The sequence below is a fragment of the Lethenteron reissneri genome, chromosome 50 (genome assembly GCF_015708825.2).
Source record: "Lethenteron reissneri isolate LAM-NWPU_2019-01 chromosome 50, ASM1570882v1, whole genome shotgun sequence".
Taxonomy (NCBI): domain Eukaryota; kingdom Metazoa; phylum Chordata; class Hyperoartia; order Petromyzontiformes; family Petromyzontidae; genus Lethenteron; species Lethenteron reissneri.
This window is the reverse complement of record NC_083828.1, coordinates 8,918,666-8,944,661: the sequence shown is the minus strand read 5'-3', so window position 1 is coordinate 8,944,661 and position 25,996 is coordinate 8,918,666. Positions and strand designations below refer to the sequence as shown.

The following is a 25,996-nucleotide window of genomic DNA, read 5'->3' as shown; positions in this document are numbered from 1 at the left end:
TGTGGTATGTGTGTGGTATGTGTGTGGCAGCGGGGGGGAGATACCCACACTTGACCCCACCTTAATACGATAGACTGCCGTGCATACCCTTTATTTATACTGCGGGGTGGAACAGAGGCGGTGGGGGCGGTGGAGGGTGGATTTATTATGGGCATCGCGGTGGCTAGGAGATGTTAACTACCTCGCCTGGTACACAGGAGGTCGTGGGTTCGATCCCGACCCTGACAACTGCTGTATATTTGGAGTTTGCGTGTCTCTCTCTCAGCATCATCACGGTGGCTAGGAGATGTTAACTACCTCGCCTGGTACGCAGGAGGTCGTGGGTTGGATCCCGACCCGAACTCCTGCTGTATATTTGGAGTTTGCGTGTCTCTCTCTCATCATCATCATCACGGTGGCTAGGAGATGTTAATTACCTCGCCTGGTACGCAGGAGGTCGTGGGTTCGATCCCGACCCGAACTCCTGCTGTATATTTGGAGTTTGCGTATCTCTCTCTCTCTCTCATCATCATCATGGTGGCTAGGAGATGTTAACTACCTCGCCTGGTACGCAGGAGGTCGTGGGTTCGATCCCGACCCGAACTCCTGCTGTATATTTGGAGTTTGCGTCTCTCTCATCATCATCACGGTGGCTAGGAGATGTTAATTACCTCGCCTGGTACGCAGGAGGTCGTGGGTTCGATCCCGACCCGAACTCCTGCTGTATATTTGGAGTTTGCGTCTCTCTCATCATCATCACGGTGGCTAGGAGATGTTAACTACCTCGCCTGGTACGCAGGAGGTCGTGGGTTGGATCCCGACCCGAACTCCTGCTGCTGTATATTTGGAGTTTGCGTGTCTCTCTCTCTCATCATCATCATGGCTAGGAGATGTTAACTACCTCGCCTGGTACGCAGGAGATCGTGTGTTCGATCCCGATCCTGACGCCTGCTGTATATTTGGAGTTTGCGTCTCTCTCTCTCTCATCATCACGGTGGCTAGGAGATGTCGACTACCTCGCCTGGTATACAGGCGGTCGTGGGTTCGATCCAGAACCTGACGCCGTCTGTATATTTGCAGTTTGCGTGTCTCTCTCCCCGTGGTCGCGTGGATTTCTGTCCGGGTCCTCCGGTTTTTCCCTCCACATTTAGAATCAACATCAAGAGTATTTGGCTGCTATAAATTTTCGCATGCCGATAAGCCGCTTCGTTGAGCTATCATTTATAAAAAAAAAAGCTGTATACGGTAGCACAGCTGGCCTTACCTGGTCAAATAAAAAACATCGTTTAAATACATTCAGCATCGTATCATCTGCCGCACCGGGAAGAGATGGAATCGAGCTGCAAGTGCAGTGCCCTGACCGTTAACTCCGCCACCGTGACAGCTCCTCCCTGGGTCTCTGCCGTCAATGGCGCCACGCGTTGTGTTCATAGCGAGACGTGAAAAACCGGTAACCCGCTAGAAACCGGTTTTATTCATGCGGTGACCGGCAATCGAAAAAAAACTATTTTTATCACCATGTACACTACACTGTATACGGTATGGTGTGTGGATTTACTACACATGTGTATGAGTGTTCGTGGGGAGCCGGTAGTGTCGTGGTTAGCGCGCTGTACTACTGAATGCAGCGGGTCGAGTTCGGTTCCAGCTCACGGCCAAGACCAGTGACGATTATCTGAACCGGTCCCGGGCCTCGACTCGGCGTCAATTGAGTACCTGGTGCGATGTGTACACATCGCAGCTGGGGAGACAAAGGCGGCCGGGGCATGGTGCTGGCCACCTACCCCCCTCGTGTGCCGTGCCGGCCTTCATAGGTGCTGGCAAACAGCACTTTCCCCAACAGTCTGTTCAGGCTATACGGGGGATCTTTGTCTTTGTGTGACTTTGAGAGGTTGTGTGCTTAATGTAAGGGGGGGTGGGGTGGGGGAGCGGCAGTGTAGTCGTTAGCGCGCTGCGCTACGAACACGGCGACCCGAGTTCGATTCGCGCTCACGGCCAACATCAGTGGCCCAATCTCTGATTGTGTGACCGGGCCTCTCCCCCCACGCATTCCCAGAAGTCCGCGCAGCTGACGGCGCGTGTAAAATGAATACCCCGGTGCGCTGTGTAAACATCGTCACTGGGGAGACAAAGGCGGCCGGGCCTTGGGTTGGCCACCCACCGGGTCGTGCGCCGTGCCGGCCTTCGTAGGTGCTCGCTCACAGCACTTGCCCCCCAAAGTCTGTTGAGGCTATACGGGGGGGGGGGGGGGGTGTCATTGTCTTTGTTGTCAATCTACTGCTGGGCGAGGGCCTTCCAGAGACGCGACGGTGTGTTTGACCGTCCTGTGTGTGTGTGGGTATATCTATAGACGCGTGTACAAGTTCTCTTTCGGTAGCTTTGTGTTGATGGGTTGGTGCCTGCGAGTGCGTTATAATTACAGTGTAATGTATAAACATCCACACGACCGTACAGATGTACACAGGATGGTAAAGCACTAAACCCGTCACGTATTTAAGTCGTGCTCAAGGCTCTAATGCATAGCCGTCACTGCCGATGTGATTTGCATACCTTCGCTCCGAGCGACGTAAGGGTTTTCATAACAATTGCTCTGCTACTCGACAATAGTTTGCTCACGGAATGTTTATCCAGTATCGTCTGTACACCGCGCGCGTGTGTGTGTGTGAATGGTGGGGGCGGAGCGGTGGCGCAGTGGTTAGCGCACTGCGCTACGAACCCGCTTAATCAACCACGGGTTCAATTTCCCCGCGCCGCAAGCGATGATCTGAACCGTGCCCCCTGAGCATGATCCCTGGATCGATCCGGCCTCAAGTGTGTATAACATCTACGCTGGGGAAGACAAAAGCGGCCGGGCGTGGCTCTGCCCACACACACACACACCCCATTCGTGCGTTGTGCCGCCCTTAATAGGTGCTCGCTAACAGGGCTAGGATACGTTGCGTGCACACACTGTACGTTTTACGTACTAAAAATACAAACGCGCACACACGCAAGGGCAAGGTTTCCCGTATAGCCTTAAGAGACTGTAGGGGCAAGTGCTGTTAGCGAGCACCTATGAAGGCCGGCACGGCACACGAGGGGGTGGGTGGCCAGCACCCCGCCCGACCGCCTTTGTCTCCCCAGTGGCGATGTTTTACACACCGCACCAGGCACTCATTTGAGGTTGAGTCGACCTAGGGGAGGCACGGGACCGGTTCCTATAATCGTCACCGGTGTTGGCCGTGAGCAGGGATCGAACTCGGCTCGACCGGGTTCATAGCGCAGCCGCGCTAACCGCTACACCACCGCTCCCCCCACACACACACGCAGACACATACACACACGCAGACACACACACACGCAGACACACACACACGCAGACACACACACGCAGACACACACACACGCAGACACACACACACGCAGACACACACACACGCAGACACACACGCAGACACACACACACGCAGACAAAGATCCCCCGTATAGCCTTAACAGACTGTAGGGGCAAGTGCTGTTAGCGAGCACCTATGAAGGCCGGAACGGTACACGAGGGGGTGGGTGGCCAGCACCACGCCCGACCGCCTTTGTCTCCCCAGTGGCGATGTTTACACACCGCACCAGGTACTCATTTGAGGCTGAGTCGACCTAGGGGAAGCCCGGAACCGGTTCAGATAATTGTCACTGGTGTTTTGCCGTGAGCGGGAATCTAACCCGGGTGGCCAGGTCCGTAGTGCAGCGCGCTAACCGCTACACTACCGCTCCCCACACACACACACGCAGACACACACGCACACACACACGCACGCACACACGCAGACACACGCAAACACACACACGCAGACACGCACACAGAGGCAGAGTACATCCACTCGTGGGTACACACACGCGCACAAGCACCCTTACACCGCCAACAGCACACAACATGCCCCACTTAGCCCCGAGCGGACTGACCCATTGCCGTTGGCGAGCACCCAGTAAGGTCAACCACGGGGTGGCGTGGCAAGCACCACGTCCCCGGCCCCCTTTGTCTCCCCATCACACACGGTGTGTGTGTATGCATACACACACGGTGCGGTGTGTGTATACATACACACACCGCACCAGGCACTTCCTGTATACAGGCGTAAGGCTGAGTCGACCGAGGTAGGATTTGCCCAAGATTGGTTCATATCCCGGGTCGGATAGCGCTCGCCACTGATAATAGCCGTGACCGGGACTCTAAGTTGGGTCTCACTACCCCACGTACACACATGTACACACACACTGCCTGCACCAATACGATGAATGTGTAGTCGATTGTGTGTGTTCGTGTGGGGAGCGGTGGTGAAGCGGTTAGCGCGCTGCGCTACGAACCCGAAGACCCGAGTTCGATACCCGCTCACGAGCAACGCCGGTGACGATTATCTGAACCGGTTCTGGGACTTCCCCTAGGTCGACTCAGCCTCAAATGAGTACCTGCTGCGGTGTGTAAACATCGCGACTGGGGAGACAAAGGCGTCCCGGTGTGGTGCTGGCCACCCACCCCCTCGTGTGCCGTTGCGGCCTTCGTAGGTGCTCGTTAACAGCACTTGCCCCAACAGTCTGTTAAGGCTATACGGGGGACCTTTGTCTTTTGTCACGTGAACGTGAACGCGCGCTCGAGTAGAAATGATGTCGCTGATTGTCCACGCGCGCTCGGGGCGATTCTATCGGTCAAAACCTTTTCGGGAATAATGTTCTCCATAGAACAATTCTGGCGGAATTCACGAATAGGCCGTGCATTGGAATGGATACATTAATTGCCAGCGTAGCAGCTCACTGAGTCCCGGGGGGGGGGGGGGTCGATAAAATTGGTTCCATTTTGTGGGGAAGTCAACATGGTTATCTTTTAGATAAACCACCCCCAACCCTTGCCCGCCATATGAATGTGGAATTTCCACCACTGGCTTATGACTGCGAACGGGAGATGAGCTCACTTGTGCGGGGATAATCACTCTTGAGCATTCTTTCAGATTTCATAAACATTTCAATTGCAGTGCCGTGTGTGTGTGTGTGTATATGTTTACATGACGCCACTCTCGATACGCCGAGGAAGGGTCCCGAACGACGCGTCGCCCGTTGCGTTCCGCTTTCATTTGAAGGCCACACGCGCAGTGATTATTGTTGGCGGATTTCGTCGGAGTTTTATATTTTGTTACTTTGCACTTTATGCGCGGAGACGCTCAATGAGTTTCGGTTAAACAACGTCGGGTTTTTTTGTTGTTTTTATATTTGGTGTTGAACAGGGCCCCGGAGTTTATATGGAGTGCTCTTGCCAACAGCGTGGGCGACCGGGTTTAACAAGCATCGGCCCTGATGTTGATTGTATAACAACAACAACTATACTTGGACTACTACTACTACTCTACTGATGAGACCCAGCCGATCGAAACCAGTGTTTGAATTGATGGGCACGGGCGGAGTTTCAGAAGTTTACGATGATTATAAAAAATTGATTAATGCACCCTAGATTCCTAATGCGAGGGACAAAGCGAACCCCTGCCAACCCCCTCCACTGCACTCCGCCTCTGGTGCTGCTATAATGTTGGCGCGGTGAGTCGATAGGCCGATGGACTGGCGATGACTCACACAGACCGAGGTGTCGTCGTCGTCTTCCCTGTCACCCACAATGCTCCCGCACCGGCACCAACGACATTGTCGATCGCGATGGTTTAGCGACAAATAACGAAACGCGTTTTCAGTGTGTGTGTGTAGCTGGGGAGGGGGGGAGTTCCCCAGTGTTTAAAAAAAACTACGCTTGGCGTCGCGTCTCTAATAGTTGCTCGCTTGCGGCACTTGCCCCAGCAGTAAACGGCGTTACTGGGGGATCTTTGTCTTTGTTTCGTGTACAGTACCGTGCAATGATGCGTGAGTGCGCGCGTGCGTAAAAGGCGGAGCGGTCGTGCACCGGTCCTCGCGCGCTGCGCTACGAACCCACTCGCGCCCAACACGAGTGACGATTATTTGAATCGGTCCTGGGCCTCGCCCTAGGTCGACTCAGCCTCAAATCGAGGACCCGGTGCGGTGTGTAGTAAACATCGCTACTCGGGAGACGAAGGCTGCTGCTGCTGCTGGTCACCCACCCCCTCGTGTGCCGTACCCACCGTCATAGGTGCTACTCGCTAACAGCACTTTCCACAAAAGTAGTTGACGTCTATCGGGGGGATATGTGTGTGTGTTTGTCTTCAAGTGCATTAGCGCGTGTGTCTTGGGAGTGTAGCGGTCAGCGCGCTGCGCTACGAACCCGGCAACCCGAGTTCGATTCCCGCTCACGGCCAACACCAGTGACGATTATCTTAATCGGTCCTGGGCCTCCCCCTAGGTCGACTCGGCCTCAAATCAGTACCTAGTGCTGTGTGTACAAATCGCCACGAGGGAGACAAAGGCGGTCGCGCGTGGTGCTGGCCACCCACCCCCTCTTGTGCCGTGCCGGCCTTCATAGGTGCTACTCGCTAACAGCACTTGCCCCAACAGCCTGTTAAGGCTACACGGGGGATCTTTGTCTTAGTCGTGTGTGTTAGTGCGATGTTTAACGCTAGTATAAATAAACGCTGCGTTATGGCTTGAGTCACGTGGTACGTATTGAAGTTCTAGAAGGGCCGGAGCAGCGACGGTGAGTGACGTAAATGATGATGATGATGATCATACAAGGGCTCAAAGATTTAGGGCTGGGATGGATGTTGATTTGGTTACGTTCGGCAGGATCAGCCGGAAGAGAGAGAGATAGTTCTAAATCGCTGTTCTGAATCTCGCGCTAAAGACTGATTACGCACAGTACGATCCCCATCAGCAGCGGACCGAGTAATTTGCCTCCCGTGGAGTGTGACGCGAAAGCCGATATGAATCTGGCAGAATCCGCTCAGGGCAATTCAAATACATAGACATGAAGACAAAGATCCCCGAATAGCCTTTAACATACTGTTGGGGCAAGTGCTGTTCGCGAGCACCTTTTTATATGAAGGCCGGTACGGTGTAAGAGTGGGTTGGGTGACCAGCACCACGCCGGACCGCCTTTGTCTCCCCAGTGCCGGTTTGTGCACTTTGCAAACCTGCTCCTCATTCAGCCATCGAAGGGCCCTGGACCGATCTCGGATTGCCAGCTGCACAGAGCGTGCAGCGCTAACCACTGCACCACCGCTCCTTACCTTACGCGTGTGTGTGTACAGTACACACACACACTGATTTCTTTGGCCGAAACGTCCCCCTATTAGATATATATATGTTTTGTTCCTTTTAAGGCTACAGTGTTATTGACTAACGCGTCGAGCGTTGTTAATTATTAATGCTAATGTCCAGCTCCTGTGTCAATCCTCGGCTTGGATGGAGGCTTCCCCACGCCTTGTTTGTGGCCACGGGGGCTTGAATGTCCATACTTCACCACTGTGCTGTTGCGTTAGGGGGGGGTAAGAGAGGGGGGTAGAGAGGGGGGGGGTAGAGGACGACTGCTCACTATGCGCCCAGCCCCCCAACGCGAACGCGCGGCACAGAATCGCAAAAGCCAAAAAACGGAGCCCCACGGGATGAACGCGGGCCGCGCGTGCGTGTCACCTGCGGCTCACCTGGTCACGGCGCGTGAGTCTCACATTTGCGGCTCACCTGGGCACGGCGCATTAGTCTCACCTTTGCGGCTCACCTGGCCACGGCGCGCATCCAGTGGCACTGCGCGATCACCTTGAATCTAACGCCCCCCTGAACCCTCTCCCTCGTGTCGAACTCAAGCTGACACGGACACCTGCTTCGGTGGATCTGCACCGCACCGCCGGTGTTGCTCACGCACAATGCGGTCCGTGCGCTCTCGTACCAGCTCACGCCCGGCCGCCTTTGTCTCCCCAGTCCGTGCTGTTGGCAGTGCCATCGCGCGCGAGCGGTTTTGTGCGCGCCGTGACAAACCCCTAATAGGTGCTCGCAAACAACAGCAGCAGCAGGGATGTTTTCAAGGTGGCTGTTGTGCTTATAAGTGGCGCTCATGTTAATGAATGGCTGTGTTGTGTGTCTCTCTCTCTCTCCCCGCGTCTCCCTCCCCTCTATCACCCCCCCCCTCTACCCCCCCCTCTCTCTCATCCCCTCTCGCTATCTGCGAGAATCGCCTCTCGTGTCCCCACTCATGACTCCCCTCCTCCCTCCATCCTGCAATCTTCATTTCTGCCCATCGTCTCATACACCTTCCTCCTCACGCCGGACTCTCCTCCTCCCCCCACCTCCACCCCCCTCCTCCCACCTCTACCTCCACCACCGCTATCCATGCCCGCTATAATTTCGTTCTGACGTTATCCGTGCGTTTGTCCGTCCGATTGTTTTTGTTTCTCTCTGTCTCCCCGATCTGCATCCACGCGCGTGTTTCCACGTGCGTTTGGTTGCGTCCTTTGCATGTGTATCCCTGACACACACGTGCGTGACTCAACACACGTCGTCTTTCTGTCTGCCCTGTGTCCACTGTCTGTCTGTGTCTCTGTCCGTCTCTTTCTTCCCTCCACTGTTCCGTGATGTCTCTCTCTCCTCCCCGCGCTTCGCCTCCTCCCCGTCGGCTCCCAACTCTTCCCCACGCGTCGATCTGCCGACTTTCCCTCTTCCTTATCTGCCTCCTCCTCTTCCTCGTCCCTCGCTGGCTGTCTCTCTCTCTCTCTCCCATCCTCACGTCTCTTTCTCGCTCCGTGTATCATCGATACGTGTACCGCCTTCCATCTCTCTCATCGCGTCTCCGTATCTATTTCTACTCCCCCCGCCCCTCTCCTTCCATCATCTCACCATCTCTCTCCTATCTCTCTGCGTCTCTCCGTCTCGCCCCTCGGGCCCCCTCTCTACCCCCCGCCCCCACCTCACCTCCCTCACCAATTTCACTTCCTCCGTCCATCTCTTCGTCTCTCTCCTCTGTATCTCCCCCCCCCTCCCTCCCCGTCTCCCCCCCGCCCCCTCGCCTCCAACTCTCACCTGTCGCTGCCTCAAGAGAAGCGGCTGGCGTCCGTGTGCGTTGGCTGCGGCGCCCAGATCCGCGACCCCTTCATCCTGCGCGTGTCGCCCGACCTCGAGTGGCACGCCTCGTGCCTCAAGTGCGCCGAGTGCGCGCAGTACCTGGACGAGACGTGCACATGCTTCGTGCGCGACGGCAAGACCTACTGCAAGCGGGACTACGTCAGGTGCGTGCACGGTGCTGTGTGTGTGTGCACGTGGTGTGTGTGTGTGCACGTGGTGTGTGTGTGTGCACGTGGTGTGTGTCTGTGTGTGTGCACGTGGTGTGTGTGTCTGTGTGTGTGTCTGTGCACGTGCTGTGTGTGTGTGTGTGTGCACGTGGTGTGTGTGTCTGTGCACGTGGTCTGTGTGTGTGTGTCTGTGTGTGTGTGTGTGCACGTGGTGTGTGTCTGTGTGTGTGTCTGTGTGTGTGTGTCTGTGTGTGTGTCTGTGTGTGTCTGTGTGTGTCTGTGTGTGTGTCTGTGCACGTGGTGTGTGTCTGTGTGTGCACGTGGTGTGTGTGTCTGTGCGTGCACGTGGTGTGTGTGTCTATGCGCTACGCTGTGCTACGAACCTGGCGACCCGGGTTCGATTCCCACTCACGGCCAACACCGGTGACGATTATCTGTACAAGGTCTGGGCATCCTCCCCTAGGTCGACTCAGTCTCAGGCGGTCGGGCGTGGTGCTGGCCACCCACCCCCTCGTGTACCGTTCCGGCCTTCATAGGTGCTCGCTAACAGCACTTGCCCCAACAGCCTGTTACAGGCTACAGGGGGGATCTTTGTCTTTGTGTGTTCTCCAGAGACTCTGTGGGTGGGGTGGGGTGAGTGGGCGGTTGCCCCCGGGGTATCCCCTCCCAAGGTGGTGGGGGCGACGGGGGGAGGAGGGGGGGGGGCACCGCTGGAGTTGGTAACCGGGCGGGAATGGTCAGACAATGAAGCGAGCGATGACTGCTGGTGGCTCGTGCGTCGTGCTGGTGGGGGGTGGTGGTGACACACCATCGCACTACAGCTCCACCTCAAACTGCTCCTCCGACTCAAACACCACTTACCCCCCCCCTCAACTCTCCCTTTATTATCACCTCCCCCACACCGGTTTAACCCACCTTCCCACCACCATGTGGAGTTCAATATCGGTGACGATTCACGGAACCGATCCTGGGCCTCCCCCTTTAAAGTGAGTACCTGGTGCGGTGTGTAAACATCGCCACTGGGGAGACAAAGGCGGCCGGGCGTGGTGTTAGCCAACCGCCCCCTCGTGTGCCGGCCTTCATAGGTGCTACTCGCTAACAGCACTTGCCCCAACAGTCTGTTGAGGCTATACGGGGGATCTTTGTCTGTGTGTGGCATGAGCAAGCAATGGCAGGCCTGCATCTTTACCTTCGCGGAATTAAAATTTCCAAATTACACGTCACGTGTCCGGCGTGTTACCTGTGGATAATTACCGACATTAGCGCTCATTTGCATTACACGGCTGCGGCCTTTCGACGAGACGTTTATAATGTGACCGCGTGTTAATTAGATATAGATGTCAATTAGATATACGGTGCTAGTGTGTGTGTGCGTGCGCGTGCGTGCAAGAGTGGGGAGCAGTGGAACTTGAAGCTACCCCAACCCCACGTGCCTCCCCCACCTCTGTCCACCCAGCGGTTTGAGTGGGTTCGCAACAGCCGATCGAACGGCCGGTCACGTGTGGTGGGGTAAACTTGTGGGTAAGGCCCACGTCTTCCGAGGCGTCTGGCAGGCGTGGAAGAGTAGACCAAGTGATATCCCTCGAGTGCCTCTCTTTTATAGCCACCTCCCCATCTATTGGGAGGCCCTTTTGACGCGATGTGTCGAACCCCAGTCGACTGCTGCCAACGACTTTAAACTAAACTAAAAACTAAACTATTTTTAAATCCTTTATATTAAGTTCGCGTGCTTGCGTGCTTGCTTGCTTGCTTAGGACCGTGCAAATCTTTCGGTCGTTTTTTAACCCACTTCCCGTGATCCGATCGAGCTGACATTTTGCACACAGACTCGTTGTGCGTGACAATTAATGTTCGTGAAAAATTTGTTCCAAAATTTTACACTTTTTATGGAATTTTTTTAAATATTTAATTACCAATTGCTTAATGGTACAGGCAATAATCTGACCCATAGGTGGCAGCCATCTCAAGCCAGAGGACGAGAGGACTCTAGCCACCACGCATATAAAGGATTTATAGTGATAAACTTTGTTTTTACGGGTTAATTTTTTTTATTTTAACAGGTAAGGAGGCCCCACTGAGCCATATAGATATTTTTCAGAAGCGGCCTCGCCATCACAAATTACAGCTCAGCGAAGTGACTTATCATCACGTGGGGATTCGTAGCAGCCAAATATTCGAAACGCGTGATGTCGATTCTAAACGTGGAGGGAAAAACACGAGGACCCGTATACAAAATCCACGCGACTACGGAGAGAGAGAGAGAGACATCGCAAACTCCAAATATACAGCAGCAGGCGTCAGGGTTGGGTTCGAACACACGACCTCCTGTATACCAGGCGAGGTAGTTAACATCTCAACACCGTGACTTCACGGGACCTGTCACGTCCACCGTCAAGCAGACAGCGGAGTAACATTATTATTATTCCGCTTATCACACCGGCAGTATTAATCAGGGCGGCCGAGTGGATTCGAACCGTGAATTCAAGCGAAAGGGGGCGAACCACCCTACCGGCTCGGCCTTGTCCATACGCGGGTCCCGTTTACAACTTTGACAACGGCGCCGCGTTGTCGCTGGCGACACGGCGTCCTGCCCCTTGGCGTCCGTGCCGCGCGATCCATCGTGGGTCACGTGGCGTACTTGAACCCACGTGGGGGTGGGGGGTGGTGATGGCTGCCCGCCCGGGGGATTCACCGCCATGATCGCCGTTGTGACGTCACGAACCACGTGGAGCAGCAGGAGCGTCGATGCCACCTGGCGGAGCCTCTGTCTCTGACCTCGTCCTCGTCTACTTCCACATCCTCTTTCCTCTCATTCCTCGTTATTTATCATCTTCTTATTCGTCATCCTCTCTCGTCCCTCTCCCGTTCCTTTCTCTTTTTAAATCGTTTATATTAAGTTCACCTGTTTGCTCGCTTGCTCGCGCGCTTACGACCGTGCAAATCTTTCGGTCGTTTTTTAACCCACTTCCCGTGATCCAATCGAGCTGACATTTTGCACACAGACTCGTTGTGCGTGACAATTTATTTTCGTGAAAATTTTTTCTCCAAAATTTTCCACTTTTTAGGAAAGAAAAAATTCATATTTAATTTAAAATACCAATGTGATAAAAATGAAACTCTTACTCAAGAAAAACAGAAATGAATAATAAAATAAAACCGATGCCACGCATATAAAGGATTTATAGTGAAAAACTTTGTTTTTTACGGGTTAATTTTTCCCCCGTTCGATGGCGTCCGTGACTCTCCCTCCCTACCTCCCCCTCTCCACGTGGGTGCTGTCCGCGGGTGCGGAGTTGCCGAGATTTGATTGGTTAGCGGCGTTTTGGGTTTCGTCTCGGGGCGTGCGCGCGCGCTCTGAGCGCGACAGAGCCCCTGGCCTCTTAACGCCGAGCGAACTGCGGTCGAAGGACGTGGTACATTAAACCGTTGTACGGCAAAGCACCAACAACAAAACATAGAGAATACAATTGTGGATTGAATTGATATCGCAAAGAAAAAAAATCGTCATCGTTAAAAATCTCGAGAAATGTTATCGCGACAACACTATGACACGTGTGTAATATATATATACAGTATACACATGCATATACTGTATATGCATGTACACACACATCTACAATATATATCCGTGTAGCGTTTAGCAAGGCTGTCGGGACAGCACACAGGGGTGGGTTGCCAACGCCACGGCCGGCCGCCTTTGTCTCCCCAGTGGTAATGTTTACACACCGCACCATGTGCTCATTTAAGGCTGAATAAACCTAGGAGATGCCACCTATTTTGGAATCGAACATGAGGCTCCCGGTTCGTAGCGCAGTTAACCACTAGACTCCTACACATATATATACAGTATATACACACACAAGATCCCCCGTATAGCCTTAACAGGCTGTTGGGGCAAGTGCTGTTAGCGAGCACCTATGAAGGCCGGCACGGCACACGAGGGGGGTGGGTGGCCAGCACCACGCCCGGCCGCTTTTGTCTCCCCAGTGGCGATGCTTACACACCGCATCAGGTATACATTTGAGGCTTAGTCGACTTAGGGGAGGCCCAGGACCGGTTCTGATAATCGTCACTGGTGTTTGCCGTGAGCGGGAATCGAACCCGGGTCGCCAGGTTCGTAGCGCAGCGTAGCGCTAACCGTTGCACCACCGCTCCCCACACAAACACATTCACATTCATCGCGTACTGTACATATATATTGCATAGTCTGTATTATTACCATGCACATATACACACAATATGTAATACACATAAATGCATATAAAATATGCACAATGCATATGTATACATAATGACCGACCGATACATTATTAAGCATGTACACAACACGCGTTCCTGTTGCATGTAAGTACGTTGAACTTCGTTCGCACCGTACGTAGCCAACCGTTGCCGATCGTAGGTGCGGACATGAAAAAATATGATACACATACATTAGGGGTCGTCCATAAATGACGTCACGCACCTAGGGGGGGCGGGGGGTGAGTCAGACATTTGTGACGATGTGTGACGAGGGAGGTTTGAGAAATGTGACATCACATCAAAATGCGCAACTTTAAATAAATATAGACGACACGTTCTACTTAATTAAATAGACTTAATAATAAATGTTTTTTCCTACAACATCAGAGTGCAGCGGCACATTAAATACGCACTACAATGACAATAGTTTAAAGCGATTTGAAGCATGTTTTATTTTTTTTGGGGAGGGGTCTGACTTTTTGTGACGCCGTGTGACGAGGGGGGGGGTCAAAAATCGTCCAAAATCACGTGACGTCATTTATGGACGGCCCCTTCATAGTACTGCACGTAAATATGCGCATACATACACAGTACGTAATACGTGCACGCGTACGCACCGCAAACGTTGCACACAGTTGGTAGATGCGTACTTGTGTAGTGTCCATTCATGCGCGTGCGTTCACGTGCACACGCAACGCTCCACACCGCACGCGTCTGTCGGAGCGAGTGCAGTTGGCGAGCACCTACTAGCTACTACACGTGTAGTAGCTACACTACTACACGTGTAGTAGCTACTACTACACGTGTAGTAGTGTAGCTCCACTACTACACGTGTAGTAGTGTAGCTCCACTACTACACGTGTAGTAGTGTAGCTCCACTACTACACGTGTAGTAGTGTAGCTCCACTACTACACGTGTAGTAGTGTAGCACAGCAATACTCGTTTATTTATGTACGTTTATGTACATATTTCTGTAAAAAATGGGATTTAATCTTCCGTATAATTACGGTAAAATTCACTGGCAACTTTCTGCCAGCAAAGTTACTGTAAATTTACGGAATTATTTTTTACAGTGTAGTCACGAAATTGACACGTTCTGTTTACGTGACAAACTTTACTAATTGGCTGTGTCGGGTGGTGACGGGTCCAACGACACATTTATTATAAATTTATGCGATATAACCGCGCAAAAAAACAACCTCTTGCAGATTTCAATAACTTTACAGACGACAGAAAGGCACAATGCGTTATTCTAACACGTATTCTGGCAAATCGCCCCGATGATGTTGGATGTAACGTCGAACTACTCAAAATCGTAAATGTTGTGGATTTACTCTCCAACGCACCGGTGAGCTGGAGTCGTAAACTAATGGGCGCGTTTTGTTTACGTGACGAACCTTGCTGGCTGTGTCGGGTGGTGGAGGGTTACGACACAAGATTTATACTTACGCGATCTCACCCTAAAATTTTCTTTTCTTTTTTAATTAAGAAAGGCACGAGTTTGCGGCAGGTAGGGGGGGAAGGTGCGTCTTCGTTTCGAGAGCGTCTTTATAATCCGGTGCATGCGGCCTGGTTGAAATTTTTAGTCCTGGTTAAATACAGGGACGTTGAAATTCTCGTCCTGGTGAAATAAAGGGACGTTCCCTGTCGCTGTTGACTCCAAGTGGGTGTAGCGGGGAGTCACGGGGGGAGGGGAGGACAATCGGGGGATTTTGGACAACGAACTAGTTTGCCCATATCGTGTTTTGGCAACTTAATACAAAATAAAATCCGCCATTATAATATTTCTTTATACATACGCTTATCTTGCTCGCGGCGATTTTTCTGACGCAAATTTCTAGATATTTTTTTTGTTGATAATTAATCGCGATAACAACTTAGTTGGCGTTTTTTGTCTGGATTATAAAAAGGCGCGCCGGAAAGTAAAATTGACCCCCACCCAAAAAAAGCTTGCGCCCGCTGTCAATAAAGTCATACACATTCGTATTCTTAGGTTTTTTCGGTAAAGTCACGGAGGTAAAAATTTTAATTAATAAAAGTAAAATAAAATAAAAATCACGACGTTTCGGAGGCAACACAAGCTTCCGTCTTCAGGTGGAACCGTCACAGCCACGACAGCTGTATCACGTGACTTTACCGAAAAAACCTAAGAATATTAATCCTTGCAGTCACGAAAACTTCAAATCTAAAGTCATACAAATTCTGACCACACACCTACCGGTTTATAAGACGCACCTCCCGGCTCCCAAGCGTTACTTTGTAATACTGGAGGGCAAGTGCGTCTTGGAATGCGGCAATAATTGAATCGATCGACATCAACTTCTTGGTTCTTTCGGTAAAGTCACGTAAAAGGAAAGTAATAAAATAATAAAAATAAAACATAATAAAATAATTCTCACGACGTTTTTATTTTTATTATTTTATTACTTCCCTTTTACGTGACTTTACCGAAAGAACCAAGAAGATGAATCCCTGCAGTCACGAAAGCTTTAAATCGAAAGATCGACATCAAGTTTCGCTCTCGAATAGGTGAAATGAATCGAATGCGCTGCTCGATTGAAACGGGACGCGAAGGAGCTTCCGCGGATTTCGGCCCCTACCGAGTTCTGGGTTTGGGTTACAGAGGAGCGCGTCTTAGAAATCTGCGGCTCGCCTTCCAACCTCGACGACAACCCCCAATCGACGCCATTCGCGTCCGTGGCTGACTGTCACCGACGCCTTTATCCGCGAGCAGTTTACCCAAAAACCTCCGAGGCTTTTCGCTATCGTTTCGATAGTAATCATAGACGCGGTCGGAGTTAAAGGTTTGTGGTAAGTTGACGAGGGGGGGGGGGTGAGGGGGAGCTTCCGAGTGGCTCCTGCTTGCTTTGGCGCTTGTTGACAAATGTCAATCCTCACCTCCCACGGCGCTGCAAGACGAAAGCGTCACCGAGACCCGTTTAGTTTGCGGGACTATTAGGGGCAAATGCTGTTGGCGAGCACCTATTAAGGTCGGAGCAGCCACAGTGCTGATGTTCACACACCGCACCGGGTATTCGTTTAATGCTGAGCCGACCTAGGGGAGGGACGCAGGAGAGGTTCAGATATTGATTGTTGGGAATCAAACTCGGTTTGGCTCGATTCACCCACCCCCCCCCCGGTAGAGTGCGACGCTAAAGCCGATAGAAAGCGTTGCCCGGCCCTCTACGAGTTACAGGGAACCCCGAGGGAGGGTCCTTGCCTATGGGGCCGTCCATAAATGACGTCACGCACCTAGGGGACGGGGGGGGGGTCAGACATTTGTGACGATGTGTGACGGGGGGGGGGGGGGAGTTGAGATATGTGACGTCACATCAAAATGCGCCACTTTAAATAAATATATTATTGCTATAACAATACTCCTACAACATCAAAGTGCAGCGCCACATTAAATATTCATTACAATGACAATAGTTAAAGCGATTTGAAGCATGTTTTATTTTCAAAATGTGAACATGCTTTTGGGGGGGGGGCACAGAGCTTTGTGACGTCATATTTGAGGGGGGGGGATCTGACTTTTTGTGACGCCGTGTGACGAAGGGGGGGGGGTCAAAAATCGTCCAAAATCGCCCAAAATCGCGTGACGTCATTTATGGACGGCCCCAAAACGTCGGGCAGCTCACCGCCGGCAGCGAGCCAAGCGAGCGTCACTCGGCCGACGAGGACGCCGCTAACAGATGGACGGACGCGTAGGCCGGGTTATCCTTTTTGAATAAAACAAAACAAAAATATTTCACGCGGGAGAGACGGACGGAGATGGGAAGGCGAGATTAGTAATGCTGCTTCATCCACAGGCCTGTGTGTGTGTGCGTGCGCGTGGCGTACGAACGTATCACCCGCTCACCGATTGTGTCCGTGTCTCGTATAGGGCCATCCATTTAGTACGTACACATGGAGGGGGAGGAGAGGGGGGTAACCCAAATGCGTTCCGCTTGCGTATGGGGGGGTCTCGATAATAATTTGTCTACATTGGTCTTCAAAAGAGTTAGATAGTCGGGCGGTGGACTATCTGTTCGCTTAAACACGTTAATATTATTAATCCTTGATCGTTTCTGCGTGGATTAACTATCGGCCGTTCTATAGGATTCGGGGGGGGGGGGGGGCATGAAGCGTACGTACGCAGGTGGGGGGGTGTAAGAAGTCCGCGTGCGTACAGGGAGGGGGGGGGGGGGTCAAGTTTTGACAGATTTTTGCGTAGCTACTAAATGCATTGCTCCTATGCGCACGTGTGAAGAGCGGTGGCGGAATGGTTAGCGCGCTGCGCTGCTACGCGAGATCGAATCACGCTGCCCATGCCAACATCGCTGGCGAATGTCTGAACCGGTGCTGGACCTCCCCTAGGTCGACTCAGCTTTAAACGAGCGCTGCCTGATGCGGTGTGTGAACGGCAGCTACTGGGGAGACAAATGCGGCCGGGTGTGGTCCTGGACCACACCATCCACGCTCATACGATTATTTATCTATTGTTATTAGAGTATATTATTGCGTAAACATTATTTTGATGACCTACTGTGAGAGACACATTAATAGTATTGTCACTAAATACTGCAGTTAATTCCAGAAATAACTCGTATCGTGTTACGTATGTATATAGGTATCTGTGTGTACATATTTCTCTGCGTGTATGTAATGCGTGTACGTGCGTGCGTCTGTTGGTCAAATCTGCTAAGGGGCCGTCCATAAATGACGTCACGCACCTAGGGGGGGGGGGGGTCAGACATTTGTGACGATGCGTGACGAGGGGGGGGGGGTGAGAAATGTGACGTCACATCAAAATGCGCAACTTTAAATAAATATAGACAACACGTTCTACTTAATTAAATAGACTTTTTAATAAATGTTTTCTCCTTCATCAGAGTTCAGCGCCACATTAAATACGCTCTACAATGACAATAGTTTAAAGCGATCTGAAGCATGTTTTTATTTTTTTGGGGGGGGAGGGGGGCAGAGCTTTGTGACGTCATATTTGAGGGGGGGTCTGACTTTTTGTGACGCCGTTTTTTCTCTAGATCGAGTATTCGGAATGTATGAATTGGGCGAAGTATAGCGAATCTCTGAAGCTGTTGCTGATACAGGGACTCATCTACTTAGGAACAAGTTAGGTTCTAGAGGTCTGTTCGTGAGTCGATTTGTTCGTAAGTCCAACTTTACCCCTGTCGATTCCAAACAGAGCGTACGGCGTGTACACTGAATGCGGGGAATGGCTTTAAAAGTTGTTTAATCTCTTGCAGATGTAGATGCCACTGGTTCTACATGTTCTGCTGATGTAGATGCCACTGGTTCTTCACGTTCTGCTGATGTAGATGCCACTGGTTCTTCACGTTCTGCTGATATAGATGCCACTGGTTCTTCACGTTCTGCAGATGTAGATGCCACTGGTTCTTCACGTTCTCCAGATGTAGATGCCACTGGTTCTTCATGTTCTGCAGATGTAGATGCCACTGGTTCTTCACGTTCTGCTGATGTAGATGCCACTGGTTCTTCACGTTCTGCAGATGTAGATGCCACTGGTTCTTCACGTTCTGCAGATGTAGATGCCACTGGTTCTTCATGTTCTGCAGATGTAGATGCCACTGGTTCCTCATGTTCTGCTGATGTAGATGCCACTGGTTCTTCATGTTCTGCAGATGTAGATGCCACTGGTTCTTCACGTTCTGCAGATGTAGATGCCACTGGTTCTTCATGTTCTGCAGATGTAGATGCCACTGGTTCTTCACGTTGTGCAGATGTAGATGCCACTGGTTCTTCATGTTCTGCTGATGTAGATGCCACTGGTTCTTCACGTTCTGCTGATATAGATGCCACTGGTTCTTCACGTTCTGCAGATGTAGATGCCACTGGTTCTTCACGTTCTGCAGATGTAGATGCCACTGGTTCTTCATGTTCTGCAGATGTAGATGCCACTGGTTCTTCACGTTCTGCAGATGTAGATGCCACTGGTTTTTCACGTTCTGCAGATGTAGATGCCACTGGTTCTTCACGTTCTGCAGATGTAGATGCCACTGGTTCTTCACGTTCTGTAGATGTAGATGCCACTGGTTCTTCACGTTCTGCAGATGTAGATGCCACCACCGTCATCTATTGCGCGGCGGTTGAACTTATGACTCTCGGTCTGAATACCCAACGGGACATACGGACAGGTTTGTTCGTATCTCTAAATGTTTGTAAGTCGAATGTTCGCAAGTAGAGGAGTCTCTGTATAGGATAGCTACTGAGGAACAGACGAACCATTCAATAACCAACCGAGTTATTATCACGAAATAAAACAATGCATACTAAAAGTAAAACAAGTACATATTATATTTCGTGTTTGAAGGTTTAACCGCGTGAAGACAAGTATCTTCACATTATTCATGCGCCTATTTACAAACCGGTCATCAGAAGACATTTGAAATGACGCGCTCAATCTCAGCTCTCAGTTCCGTCTCTGCCTTCTCTTCCCATGCGTTGTGAAGGGCCATTGGCCGAAACGTCGCCTATTATATAATTAATGTGAAGGCCACACAGTGTTATTGATTAAATTAATGAGATGTTTTAGTTCGTTAAAAAGATCCCCCGTATAGCCTTAACAGACTGTTGGGGCAAGTGCTGTTAGCGAGCACCTATGAAGGCCGGCACGGCACACAACGGGGTGGGTGGCCAACACCACGCCCGGCCGCCTTTGTCTCCCCAGTGGCGATGTTTACACACCGCACCAGGTACTAATTTGAGGCTGATTCGACCTAGGGGAGGCCCAGGACCGGTTCAGATAATCGTCACCGGTGTTGGCCATGAGCGAGAATGGAACCGGCATTACATATATAATTAGAATTCTTCAACGATCATCGATTCAGAAATCGATCATAGATTCCAGTGGGGATTTATTTATTTTTATTCGGAAGAGGTGGCCGTACCCGCACTTGACCCCCACCATACACGTGACCTGCCCACATCTCCTGACGGTGGGGGGGGGGGGGGGGAAGCAGGCTGGTGGTGGGGGGGGAGGATTTAGGAATCGCCCCCCCCCCCCATGGTTGCAAATGCCGCGCCGAGAGATCGAAACGACCCACGAGCCCCGTGAGCTGCTTCGGAACCTCTCCAAATCCAACTTGCTGCGTCGTCCCTTCCACTCTCAGTCAGAGAGTAAACCAGCGCTTATTGCCAGAGGTCTATGCAGTCGATACCAACCGCACAGATATATACATACTGGACTGTATATGTATGAGCGTGTGTGCGCGGCAAACGGGTAAGGGGCCGTCCATAAATGACGTCACGTGCTTTTTAACGATTTGTGACCCCCACCCCCCTCCTCGTCACACGGCGTCACAAAAAGTCAGACCCCCCCCCTCAAATATGACGTCACAAAGCTCTGCCCCCCCCAAAAGCATGTTTCCATTTAGAAAATAAAACATGCTTCAAATCGCTTTAAACTATTGTCATTGTAGTGCGTATTTAATGTGGCGCTGCACTCCGATGTTGTAGGAGTGTTGTTATAACAATTAGTGTCGTTATAACAATTCTATATTTATTTAAAGTTGCGCATTTTGATGTGACGTCAGATTTCTAATTCCCTCCCCCCCGTCACACATCGTCACAAATGTCTGACCCCCCCCCCCCCAGGTGCGTGACGTCATTTATGGACGGCCCCTAACCGGTTTATTAACCGGTTTCCCCCTCCTCTCCCCCACGCGTTTTACCGGTCACGCAGTGGGGATTGATGATGATGATGTTCGCCGCTGCGAGAGACGATCAAACTGGGTTCCGTCGGCGGGGACAAGGAGCGCGTAGAGTGCGCTAACCGTTCCGCCACCGCTCCCGCCTCGACGCGGCAATGTTGAACCCTTTGCGGTTTAAATGGACGACGTTGCCAATTCGTTGCGAGCGCCACAATCACTCGCACGCCTTTTGCACGCTGACTTGTAACGAAACACACGTTACAGCTGAATCACTTGGTGAGGTTTCTCGCCGGGCGTTGAAACTTCCAGATACGACGAATTGAATCAACAGGAAACCCTTCGTCGGGAAATTAAATCCATCCGACGAATTCCCAAACGCGTCTCCGTGCGGCCCTTAATCGGTGCATCGCAAATAAAAGTCGCGTCCCGTCAAAGTCTCCGTGCAAAGCTGCATATACAATACACCTTAACACTAGGCCCACAATAGAGATTCTGTTTTGGGTTAGATCGCGTAAATATATAAGTGTGTCGTTAAACCCGCCACCACCCGACACGGCCAATGAGTAAGCTTTCGTGACTGCAGGAATCCATACTCTTTGGTTCTTTCGGTAAAGTCACGTAGGTAGAAAAATTAATTTAAAATAAAAAATCACGACGTTTCGACCGCAGCGCTCTCGCTGTGTTGTTTCACTGCTGGAGTTTTGTTTCACCTGATGACGATCGCTTGTGTTGCGATCGAAACGTCGTGATTTATTATTTGTATTTTTCTACCTATACGTGACTTTACCGAAAGAACAAAACAGTAGTAAGGTTTGTCACGTGAACAGCACGTGGCCAATCCGTTGCTAGTCCGGCAACACGCGTGTGTTGGAGAGCAAATCCACAACATTTACAATCCGAGTACGACGTTTCGCCTGAAATTACAACTAGCTTCATCAGGCGACAGCCAGATTTGTGGAGAAATCCTCCTGTGTTCGTTATATGTTTATATATTTACGCGCTCTAACCCAACACAAAAAACCACCCCTGTATTATGGATGATGTTGGTCGCGCAAACCTACCACGTGTTAAACTCACTGACAATAAATTTCGATTTAAAGCTTTCGTGACTGCAGGGATTCATCTTCTTGGTTCTTTCGGTAAAGTCACGTAGAAGGGAATTAATTAAATAATAAAAAGAAAACACAATTTTTTATTATTTTATTACTTCCCTTCTACGTGACTTTACCGAAAGAACCAAGAAGATCACTGACAATAGTCAGATAAAAGGGTAAAAAAACAATTATCATATTTTTTCTTCTGGCAAATGAGGTTTCAATGATGTAAATTCTTACCCCGAGCTCTCATACTCTGATGGTTCATTGTCTTTGAGTTGTGCACCTTTTAGCGTCATCTGGTCCAACACCATGTGAGACTAGGCTCTAAGGAAAGCTGTCTCGGGTGTGGACCAATCAATTTCCAGGACAGTGCATACATTATCAGAGTTATGTTTTTTGTTTGCATTACGACTGCAGGTATTGTGGTCTATGCAAACCTGACTCCTTGTAAAAAATGTGTCCGTTTTGTTGCCAGATAAAATGGTAAAAAAACAATTATCATATTTTTTCTTCTGGCAAATGAGGTTCCAATGGTGGAATAGCCCGGTCGGTCAGCGTTATAGAGCGTTGTGTCAGCGCTGTTAGCGAGCGCCTATTCAATTCGGGTCAGTGGCGCAATGAGTTAGCGCACTGCGCTACGAACCCGGCGAACCGGAGCTTACATGACCGCTCACGGCCAACATCAGTGGCGAGATGTTGACTACCGCGCGCGGTATACAGGAGGTCCTGGGTTCGATCCCGACCCTGACGCCTGCTGTATATTTTGAGTTTTCGTGTTTCTCTCACCATCATCCATCATCATCACGGTGGCTAGGAGATGTTAACTACCTCGCCTGATACGCAGGAGGTCGTGGCTTCGATCCCGACCCTGGCGCCTGCTGTATATTTGGAGTTTGCGTGTCTCTCTCTGTCATCATCATCATCACGGTGGCTAAGAGTTATTAACTACCTCGCCTGTCGCGCAGGAGGTCGTGGGTTCGATCCCGACCCTGGCGCCTGCTGTATATTTGGAGTTTGCGTCTCTCTCTCTGTCACCATCATCACGGTAGCTAGGATATGTTAACTACCTCGCCTGATCCGCAGGAGGTCGTGGGTTCGATCCCGACCCTGACGCCTGCTGTATATTTGGAGTTTGGGTGTCTCTCTCTCTCTGTCATCATCATCACGCTAGCTAGGAGATGTTAACCACCTCGCCTGATACGTAGGAGCTCGTGGGTTCGATCCCGACCCTGGCGCCTGCTGTATATTTGGAGTTTGCGTGCCTCTCTCATCATCATCATCAGGGTGGCTATGAGATGTTAACTACCTCGCCTGATAGGCTTGTCTCTCTCTCTTTCCGTGCTCGCGTGGATGTTTATGCAGGTCCTCCGGTTTCCCGTCCACATTTAGAAATAACATCACGCGTTTAGGGCTTTTGGCTGCTTTGCATTTCCGCATGATAAGCCAACTTCGTTGAGCTATCAATTGTGGCAGATCGCTTCTGATAAAAAAGCTAAAGAGCTCAGTGGGGCCTCATCGGGTTAAATAAAATAAAAGTTATTATCGTAGTTTTAGTTTTGAATCGACGGTATGTCAAAAACAATCGGCACCGGGGAGACAAAGGCGATCGGGCGTGGCACTCGCACGACACGCGCACACAACGTGGGGCTGCTCGGGCGGAGGTTAAAAACTCCCTCTCCTCCCTCTGCTCTACTCCCCTCCCTCTCCTCCCTCTGCTCCCTCCCTCTTCTCCCTCTCCTACCTCTCCTCTCCTCCCTCTCCTCACTTCCCTCCCCTCCTCTCCTCCCCTCTCCTCCCTCTCCCCTCCCTTTCCTCCCTCTCCCTCTCCTCCCTCTGCTCCCCTCCCTCTCCTCCCTCTGCTCCCCTCCCTCTCCTCCCTCTGCTCCCCTACCTCTACTTCCTCTCGCTATCTCAAGTCCGTGCGGGGGGCGGGTGAGATACAAGGGGGTAGGGATGTGGGGTAGAGGGGGTAGGGGGTGGGATGGAGGAGGTAGAGAGGTAGGGTAGAGGGGTAGGGGGGTGGGGTAGAGGGGTAGAGGGGTAGGGGGGGTAGAGGGGGTAGGGAGCTGGAGTAGAGGGGTAGGGGAGCCCGTGTGTGTGTGTGGGGGTGAATAGCCATCACTCGCCCTGCCACCTCGCCTGATAAGATCTGTCAATAGCCATTCGCGGAAGTGACATCGCGAGGTTTAGGAGCTGTCTGGCGCCCGCGCCGTCACTGCCGGACAGCTGCGGGGAGTGGGGCGGGAAGAGCGGTGGCGCAGTGGTTAGCGCCGCGCTGCGTCACGAAACCACCCCCGAGTTCGATTCGCGCTCACGGCCAACATCAGTGGCGGATATTTTGATCGCCACGCGGGGCGCCGTACGTACAGAAGTTTCAAACGACTCGCGCAGAGACGCGTGCTCGATATAAACCAAAACTCTCGGCCATTCGTGCGTCATGGCAGCAAAAGAGAATCGTCTGCAGTTATTGTTATTTACAATTTTTTTTTATCTAAGCAGGTAAGTGCCCCACTGAGCTACGTGGCGCTTGTTCAGATGCGACCTGGCGCGCACAAATGACAGCCCAACGAAGTGGCTCATCATTTTCATCGTGTGGATTTTTTTTTGTTAGCAGCCAAATACTCTAGAACGCGTGATGTTGATTCTAAATGTGGAGCAAAAACAGGGAGGATCCGGATAAAAATCCACGCTACCATGGGGAGAGAGAGAGAGACGCAAACTCCAAATATACAGTAGGGTCAGGATTGAATCCACGACCTCCTGTATAGCAGGCGAGGTAGTTAACATCTCCACAGAGAGAGAGAGAGAGAGACACGCAAACTCCATGCATGCGTCAGGGTCGGGATCGAACCCACGACCTCCAGTATACCAGGCGAGGTAGTTAACATCTCCACAGAGAGAGAGAGCGAGACACGCAAACTCCATGCATGCGTCAGGGTCGGGATCGAACCCACGACCTCCTGTACACCAGGCGATGTAGTTAATATCTCCTAGCCACCGTGATGACGATGACAGAGCGAGAGAGACGCAAACTCAAAATATACATTCTAGATTTGAAGCTTTCGTGACTGCAAGGATTCATATTCTTAGGTTTTTTCGGTAAAGTCACGTAGATAAAAAAAATTAAAATTAATAAAAGTAAAATAAAATGAAAATCACGACGTTTCACCTGAAGACGGAAGCCTGTGTTGCCTCCGAAACGTCGTGATTTTTATTTTATTTTACTTTTATTAATTTAAATTTTTTTACCCACGTGACTTTACCGAAAAAAACTAAGAACATCAAAATATACAGCAGGCGTCAGGGTCGGGATCGAACTCACGACCTCCTGTACACCTGGCGAGGTAGTTAACATCTCCTAGCCACCGTGATGACGATGACAGAGAGAGAGATGCAAACTCCAAATATACAGCAGGCGTCAGGGTCGGAATCGAACCCACGACCTCCTGTACACCAGGCGAGGTAGTTAACATCTCCTAGCCACCGCGGCGCCCCTGCATTACCATCCCGTTACCTTCTGCTCAACCATCGAATGCATTCGAGGAAACGTGGCTGCTTTGACGAGCAGCGGTGATGCAGAGACGGACAGCTGCAGACCGGTTTCGTCCTTCTCAGGCCTCGTCAGCACAGCGTGGTCACCAGTGGCCCATACCGAGACCGGCGTCACCCACACTCAACAAACGCTAACCCCAACCGCTCCCAAAGAAATGGAGTGTTTTTTTTTGTTTGCGCAACGCAATCGCCATCACTGCCTCCTGCGAGCGCATCGGAGCGACGCGATTCGCCGTTGTTCGTTTCACCGGAGCGAGAAGCCAAAGCGGTTCGGATCCCGCTCATTTGCAAGCCTGACCTTAGCCAGCTGATTTAGCC

At 51.3% G+C, this 25,996-nt stretch overlaps 1 protein-coding gene across 4 annotated transcripts in view; it reads left to right on the top strand.

The window, feature by feature from the left end:
* Positions 1 to 25,996, top strand: part of LOC133355166 (insulin gene enhancer protein ISL-1-like) — a 48,822-nt gene that overhangs the window by 17,851 nt on the left and 4,975 nt on the right. For 3 of the 4 annotated variants that reach the window (XM_061572503.1, XM_061572502.1, XM_061572504.1), the window contains one exon: positions 8,926 to 9,113. In XM_061572503.1, coding sequence (XP_061428487.1) covers positions 8,926 to 9,113 — 188 coding nt within the window. The remainder of the gene's footprint in view (positions 1 to 8,925; positions 9,114 to 25,996) is intronic. The other variant, XM_061572505.1, reaches the window with a different exon arrangement.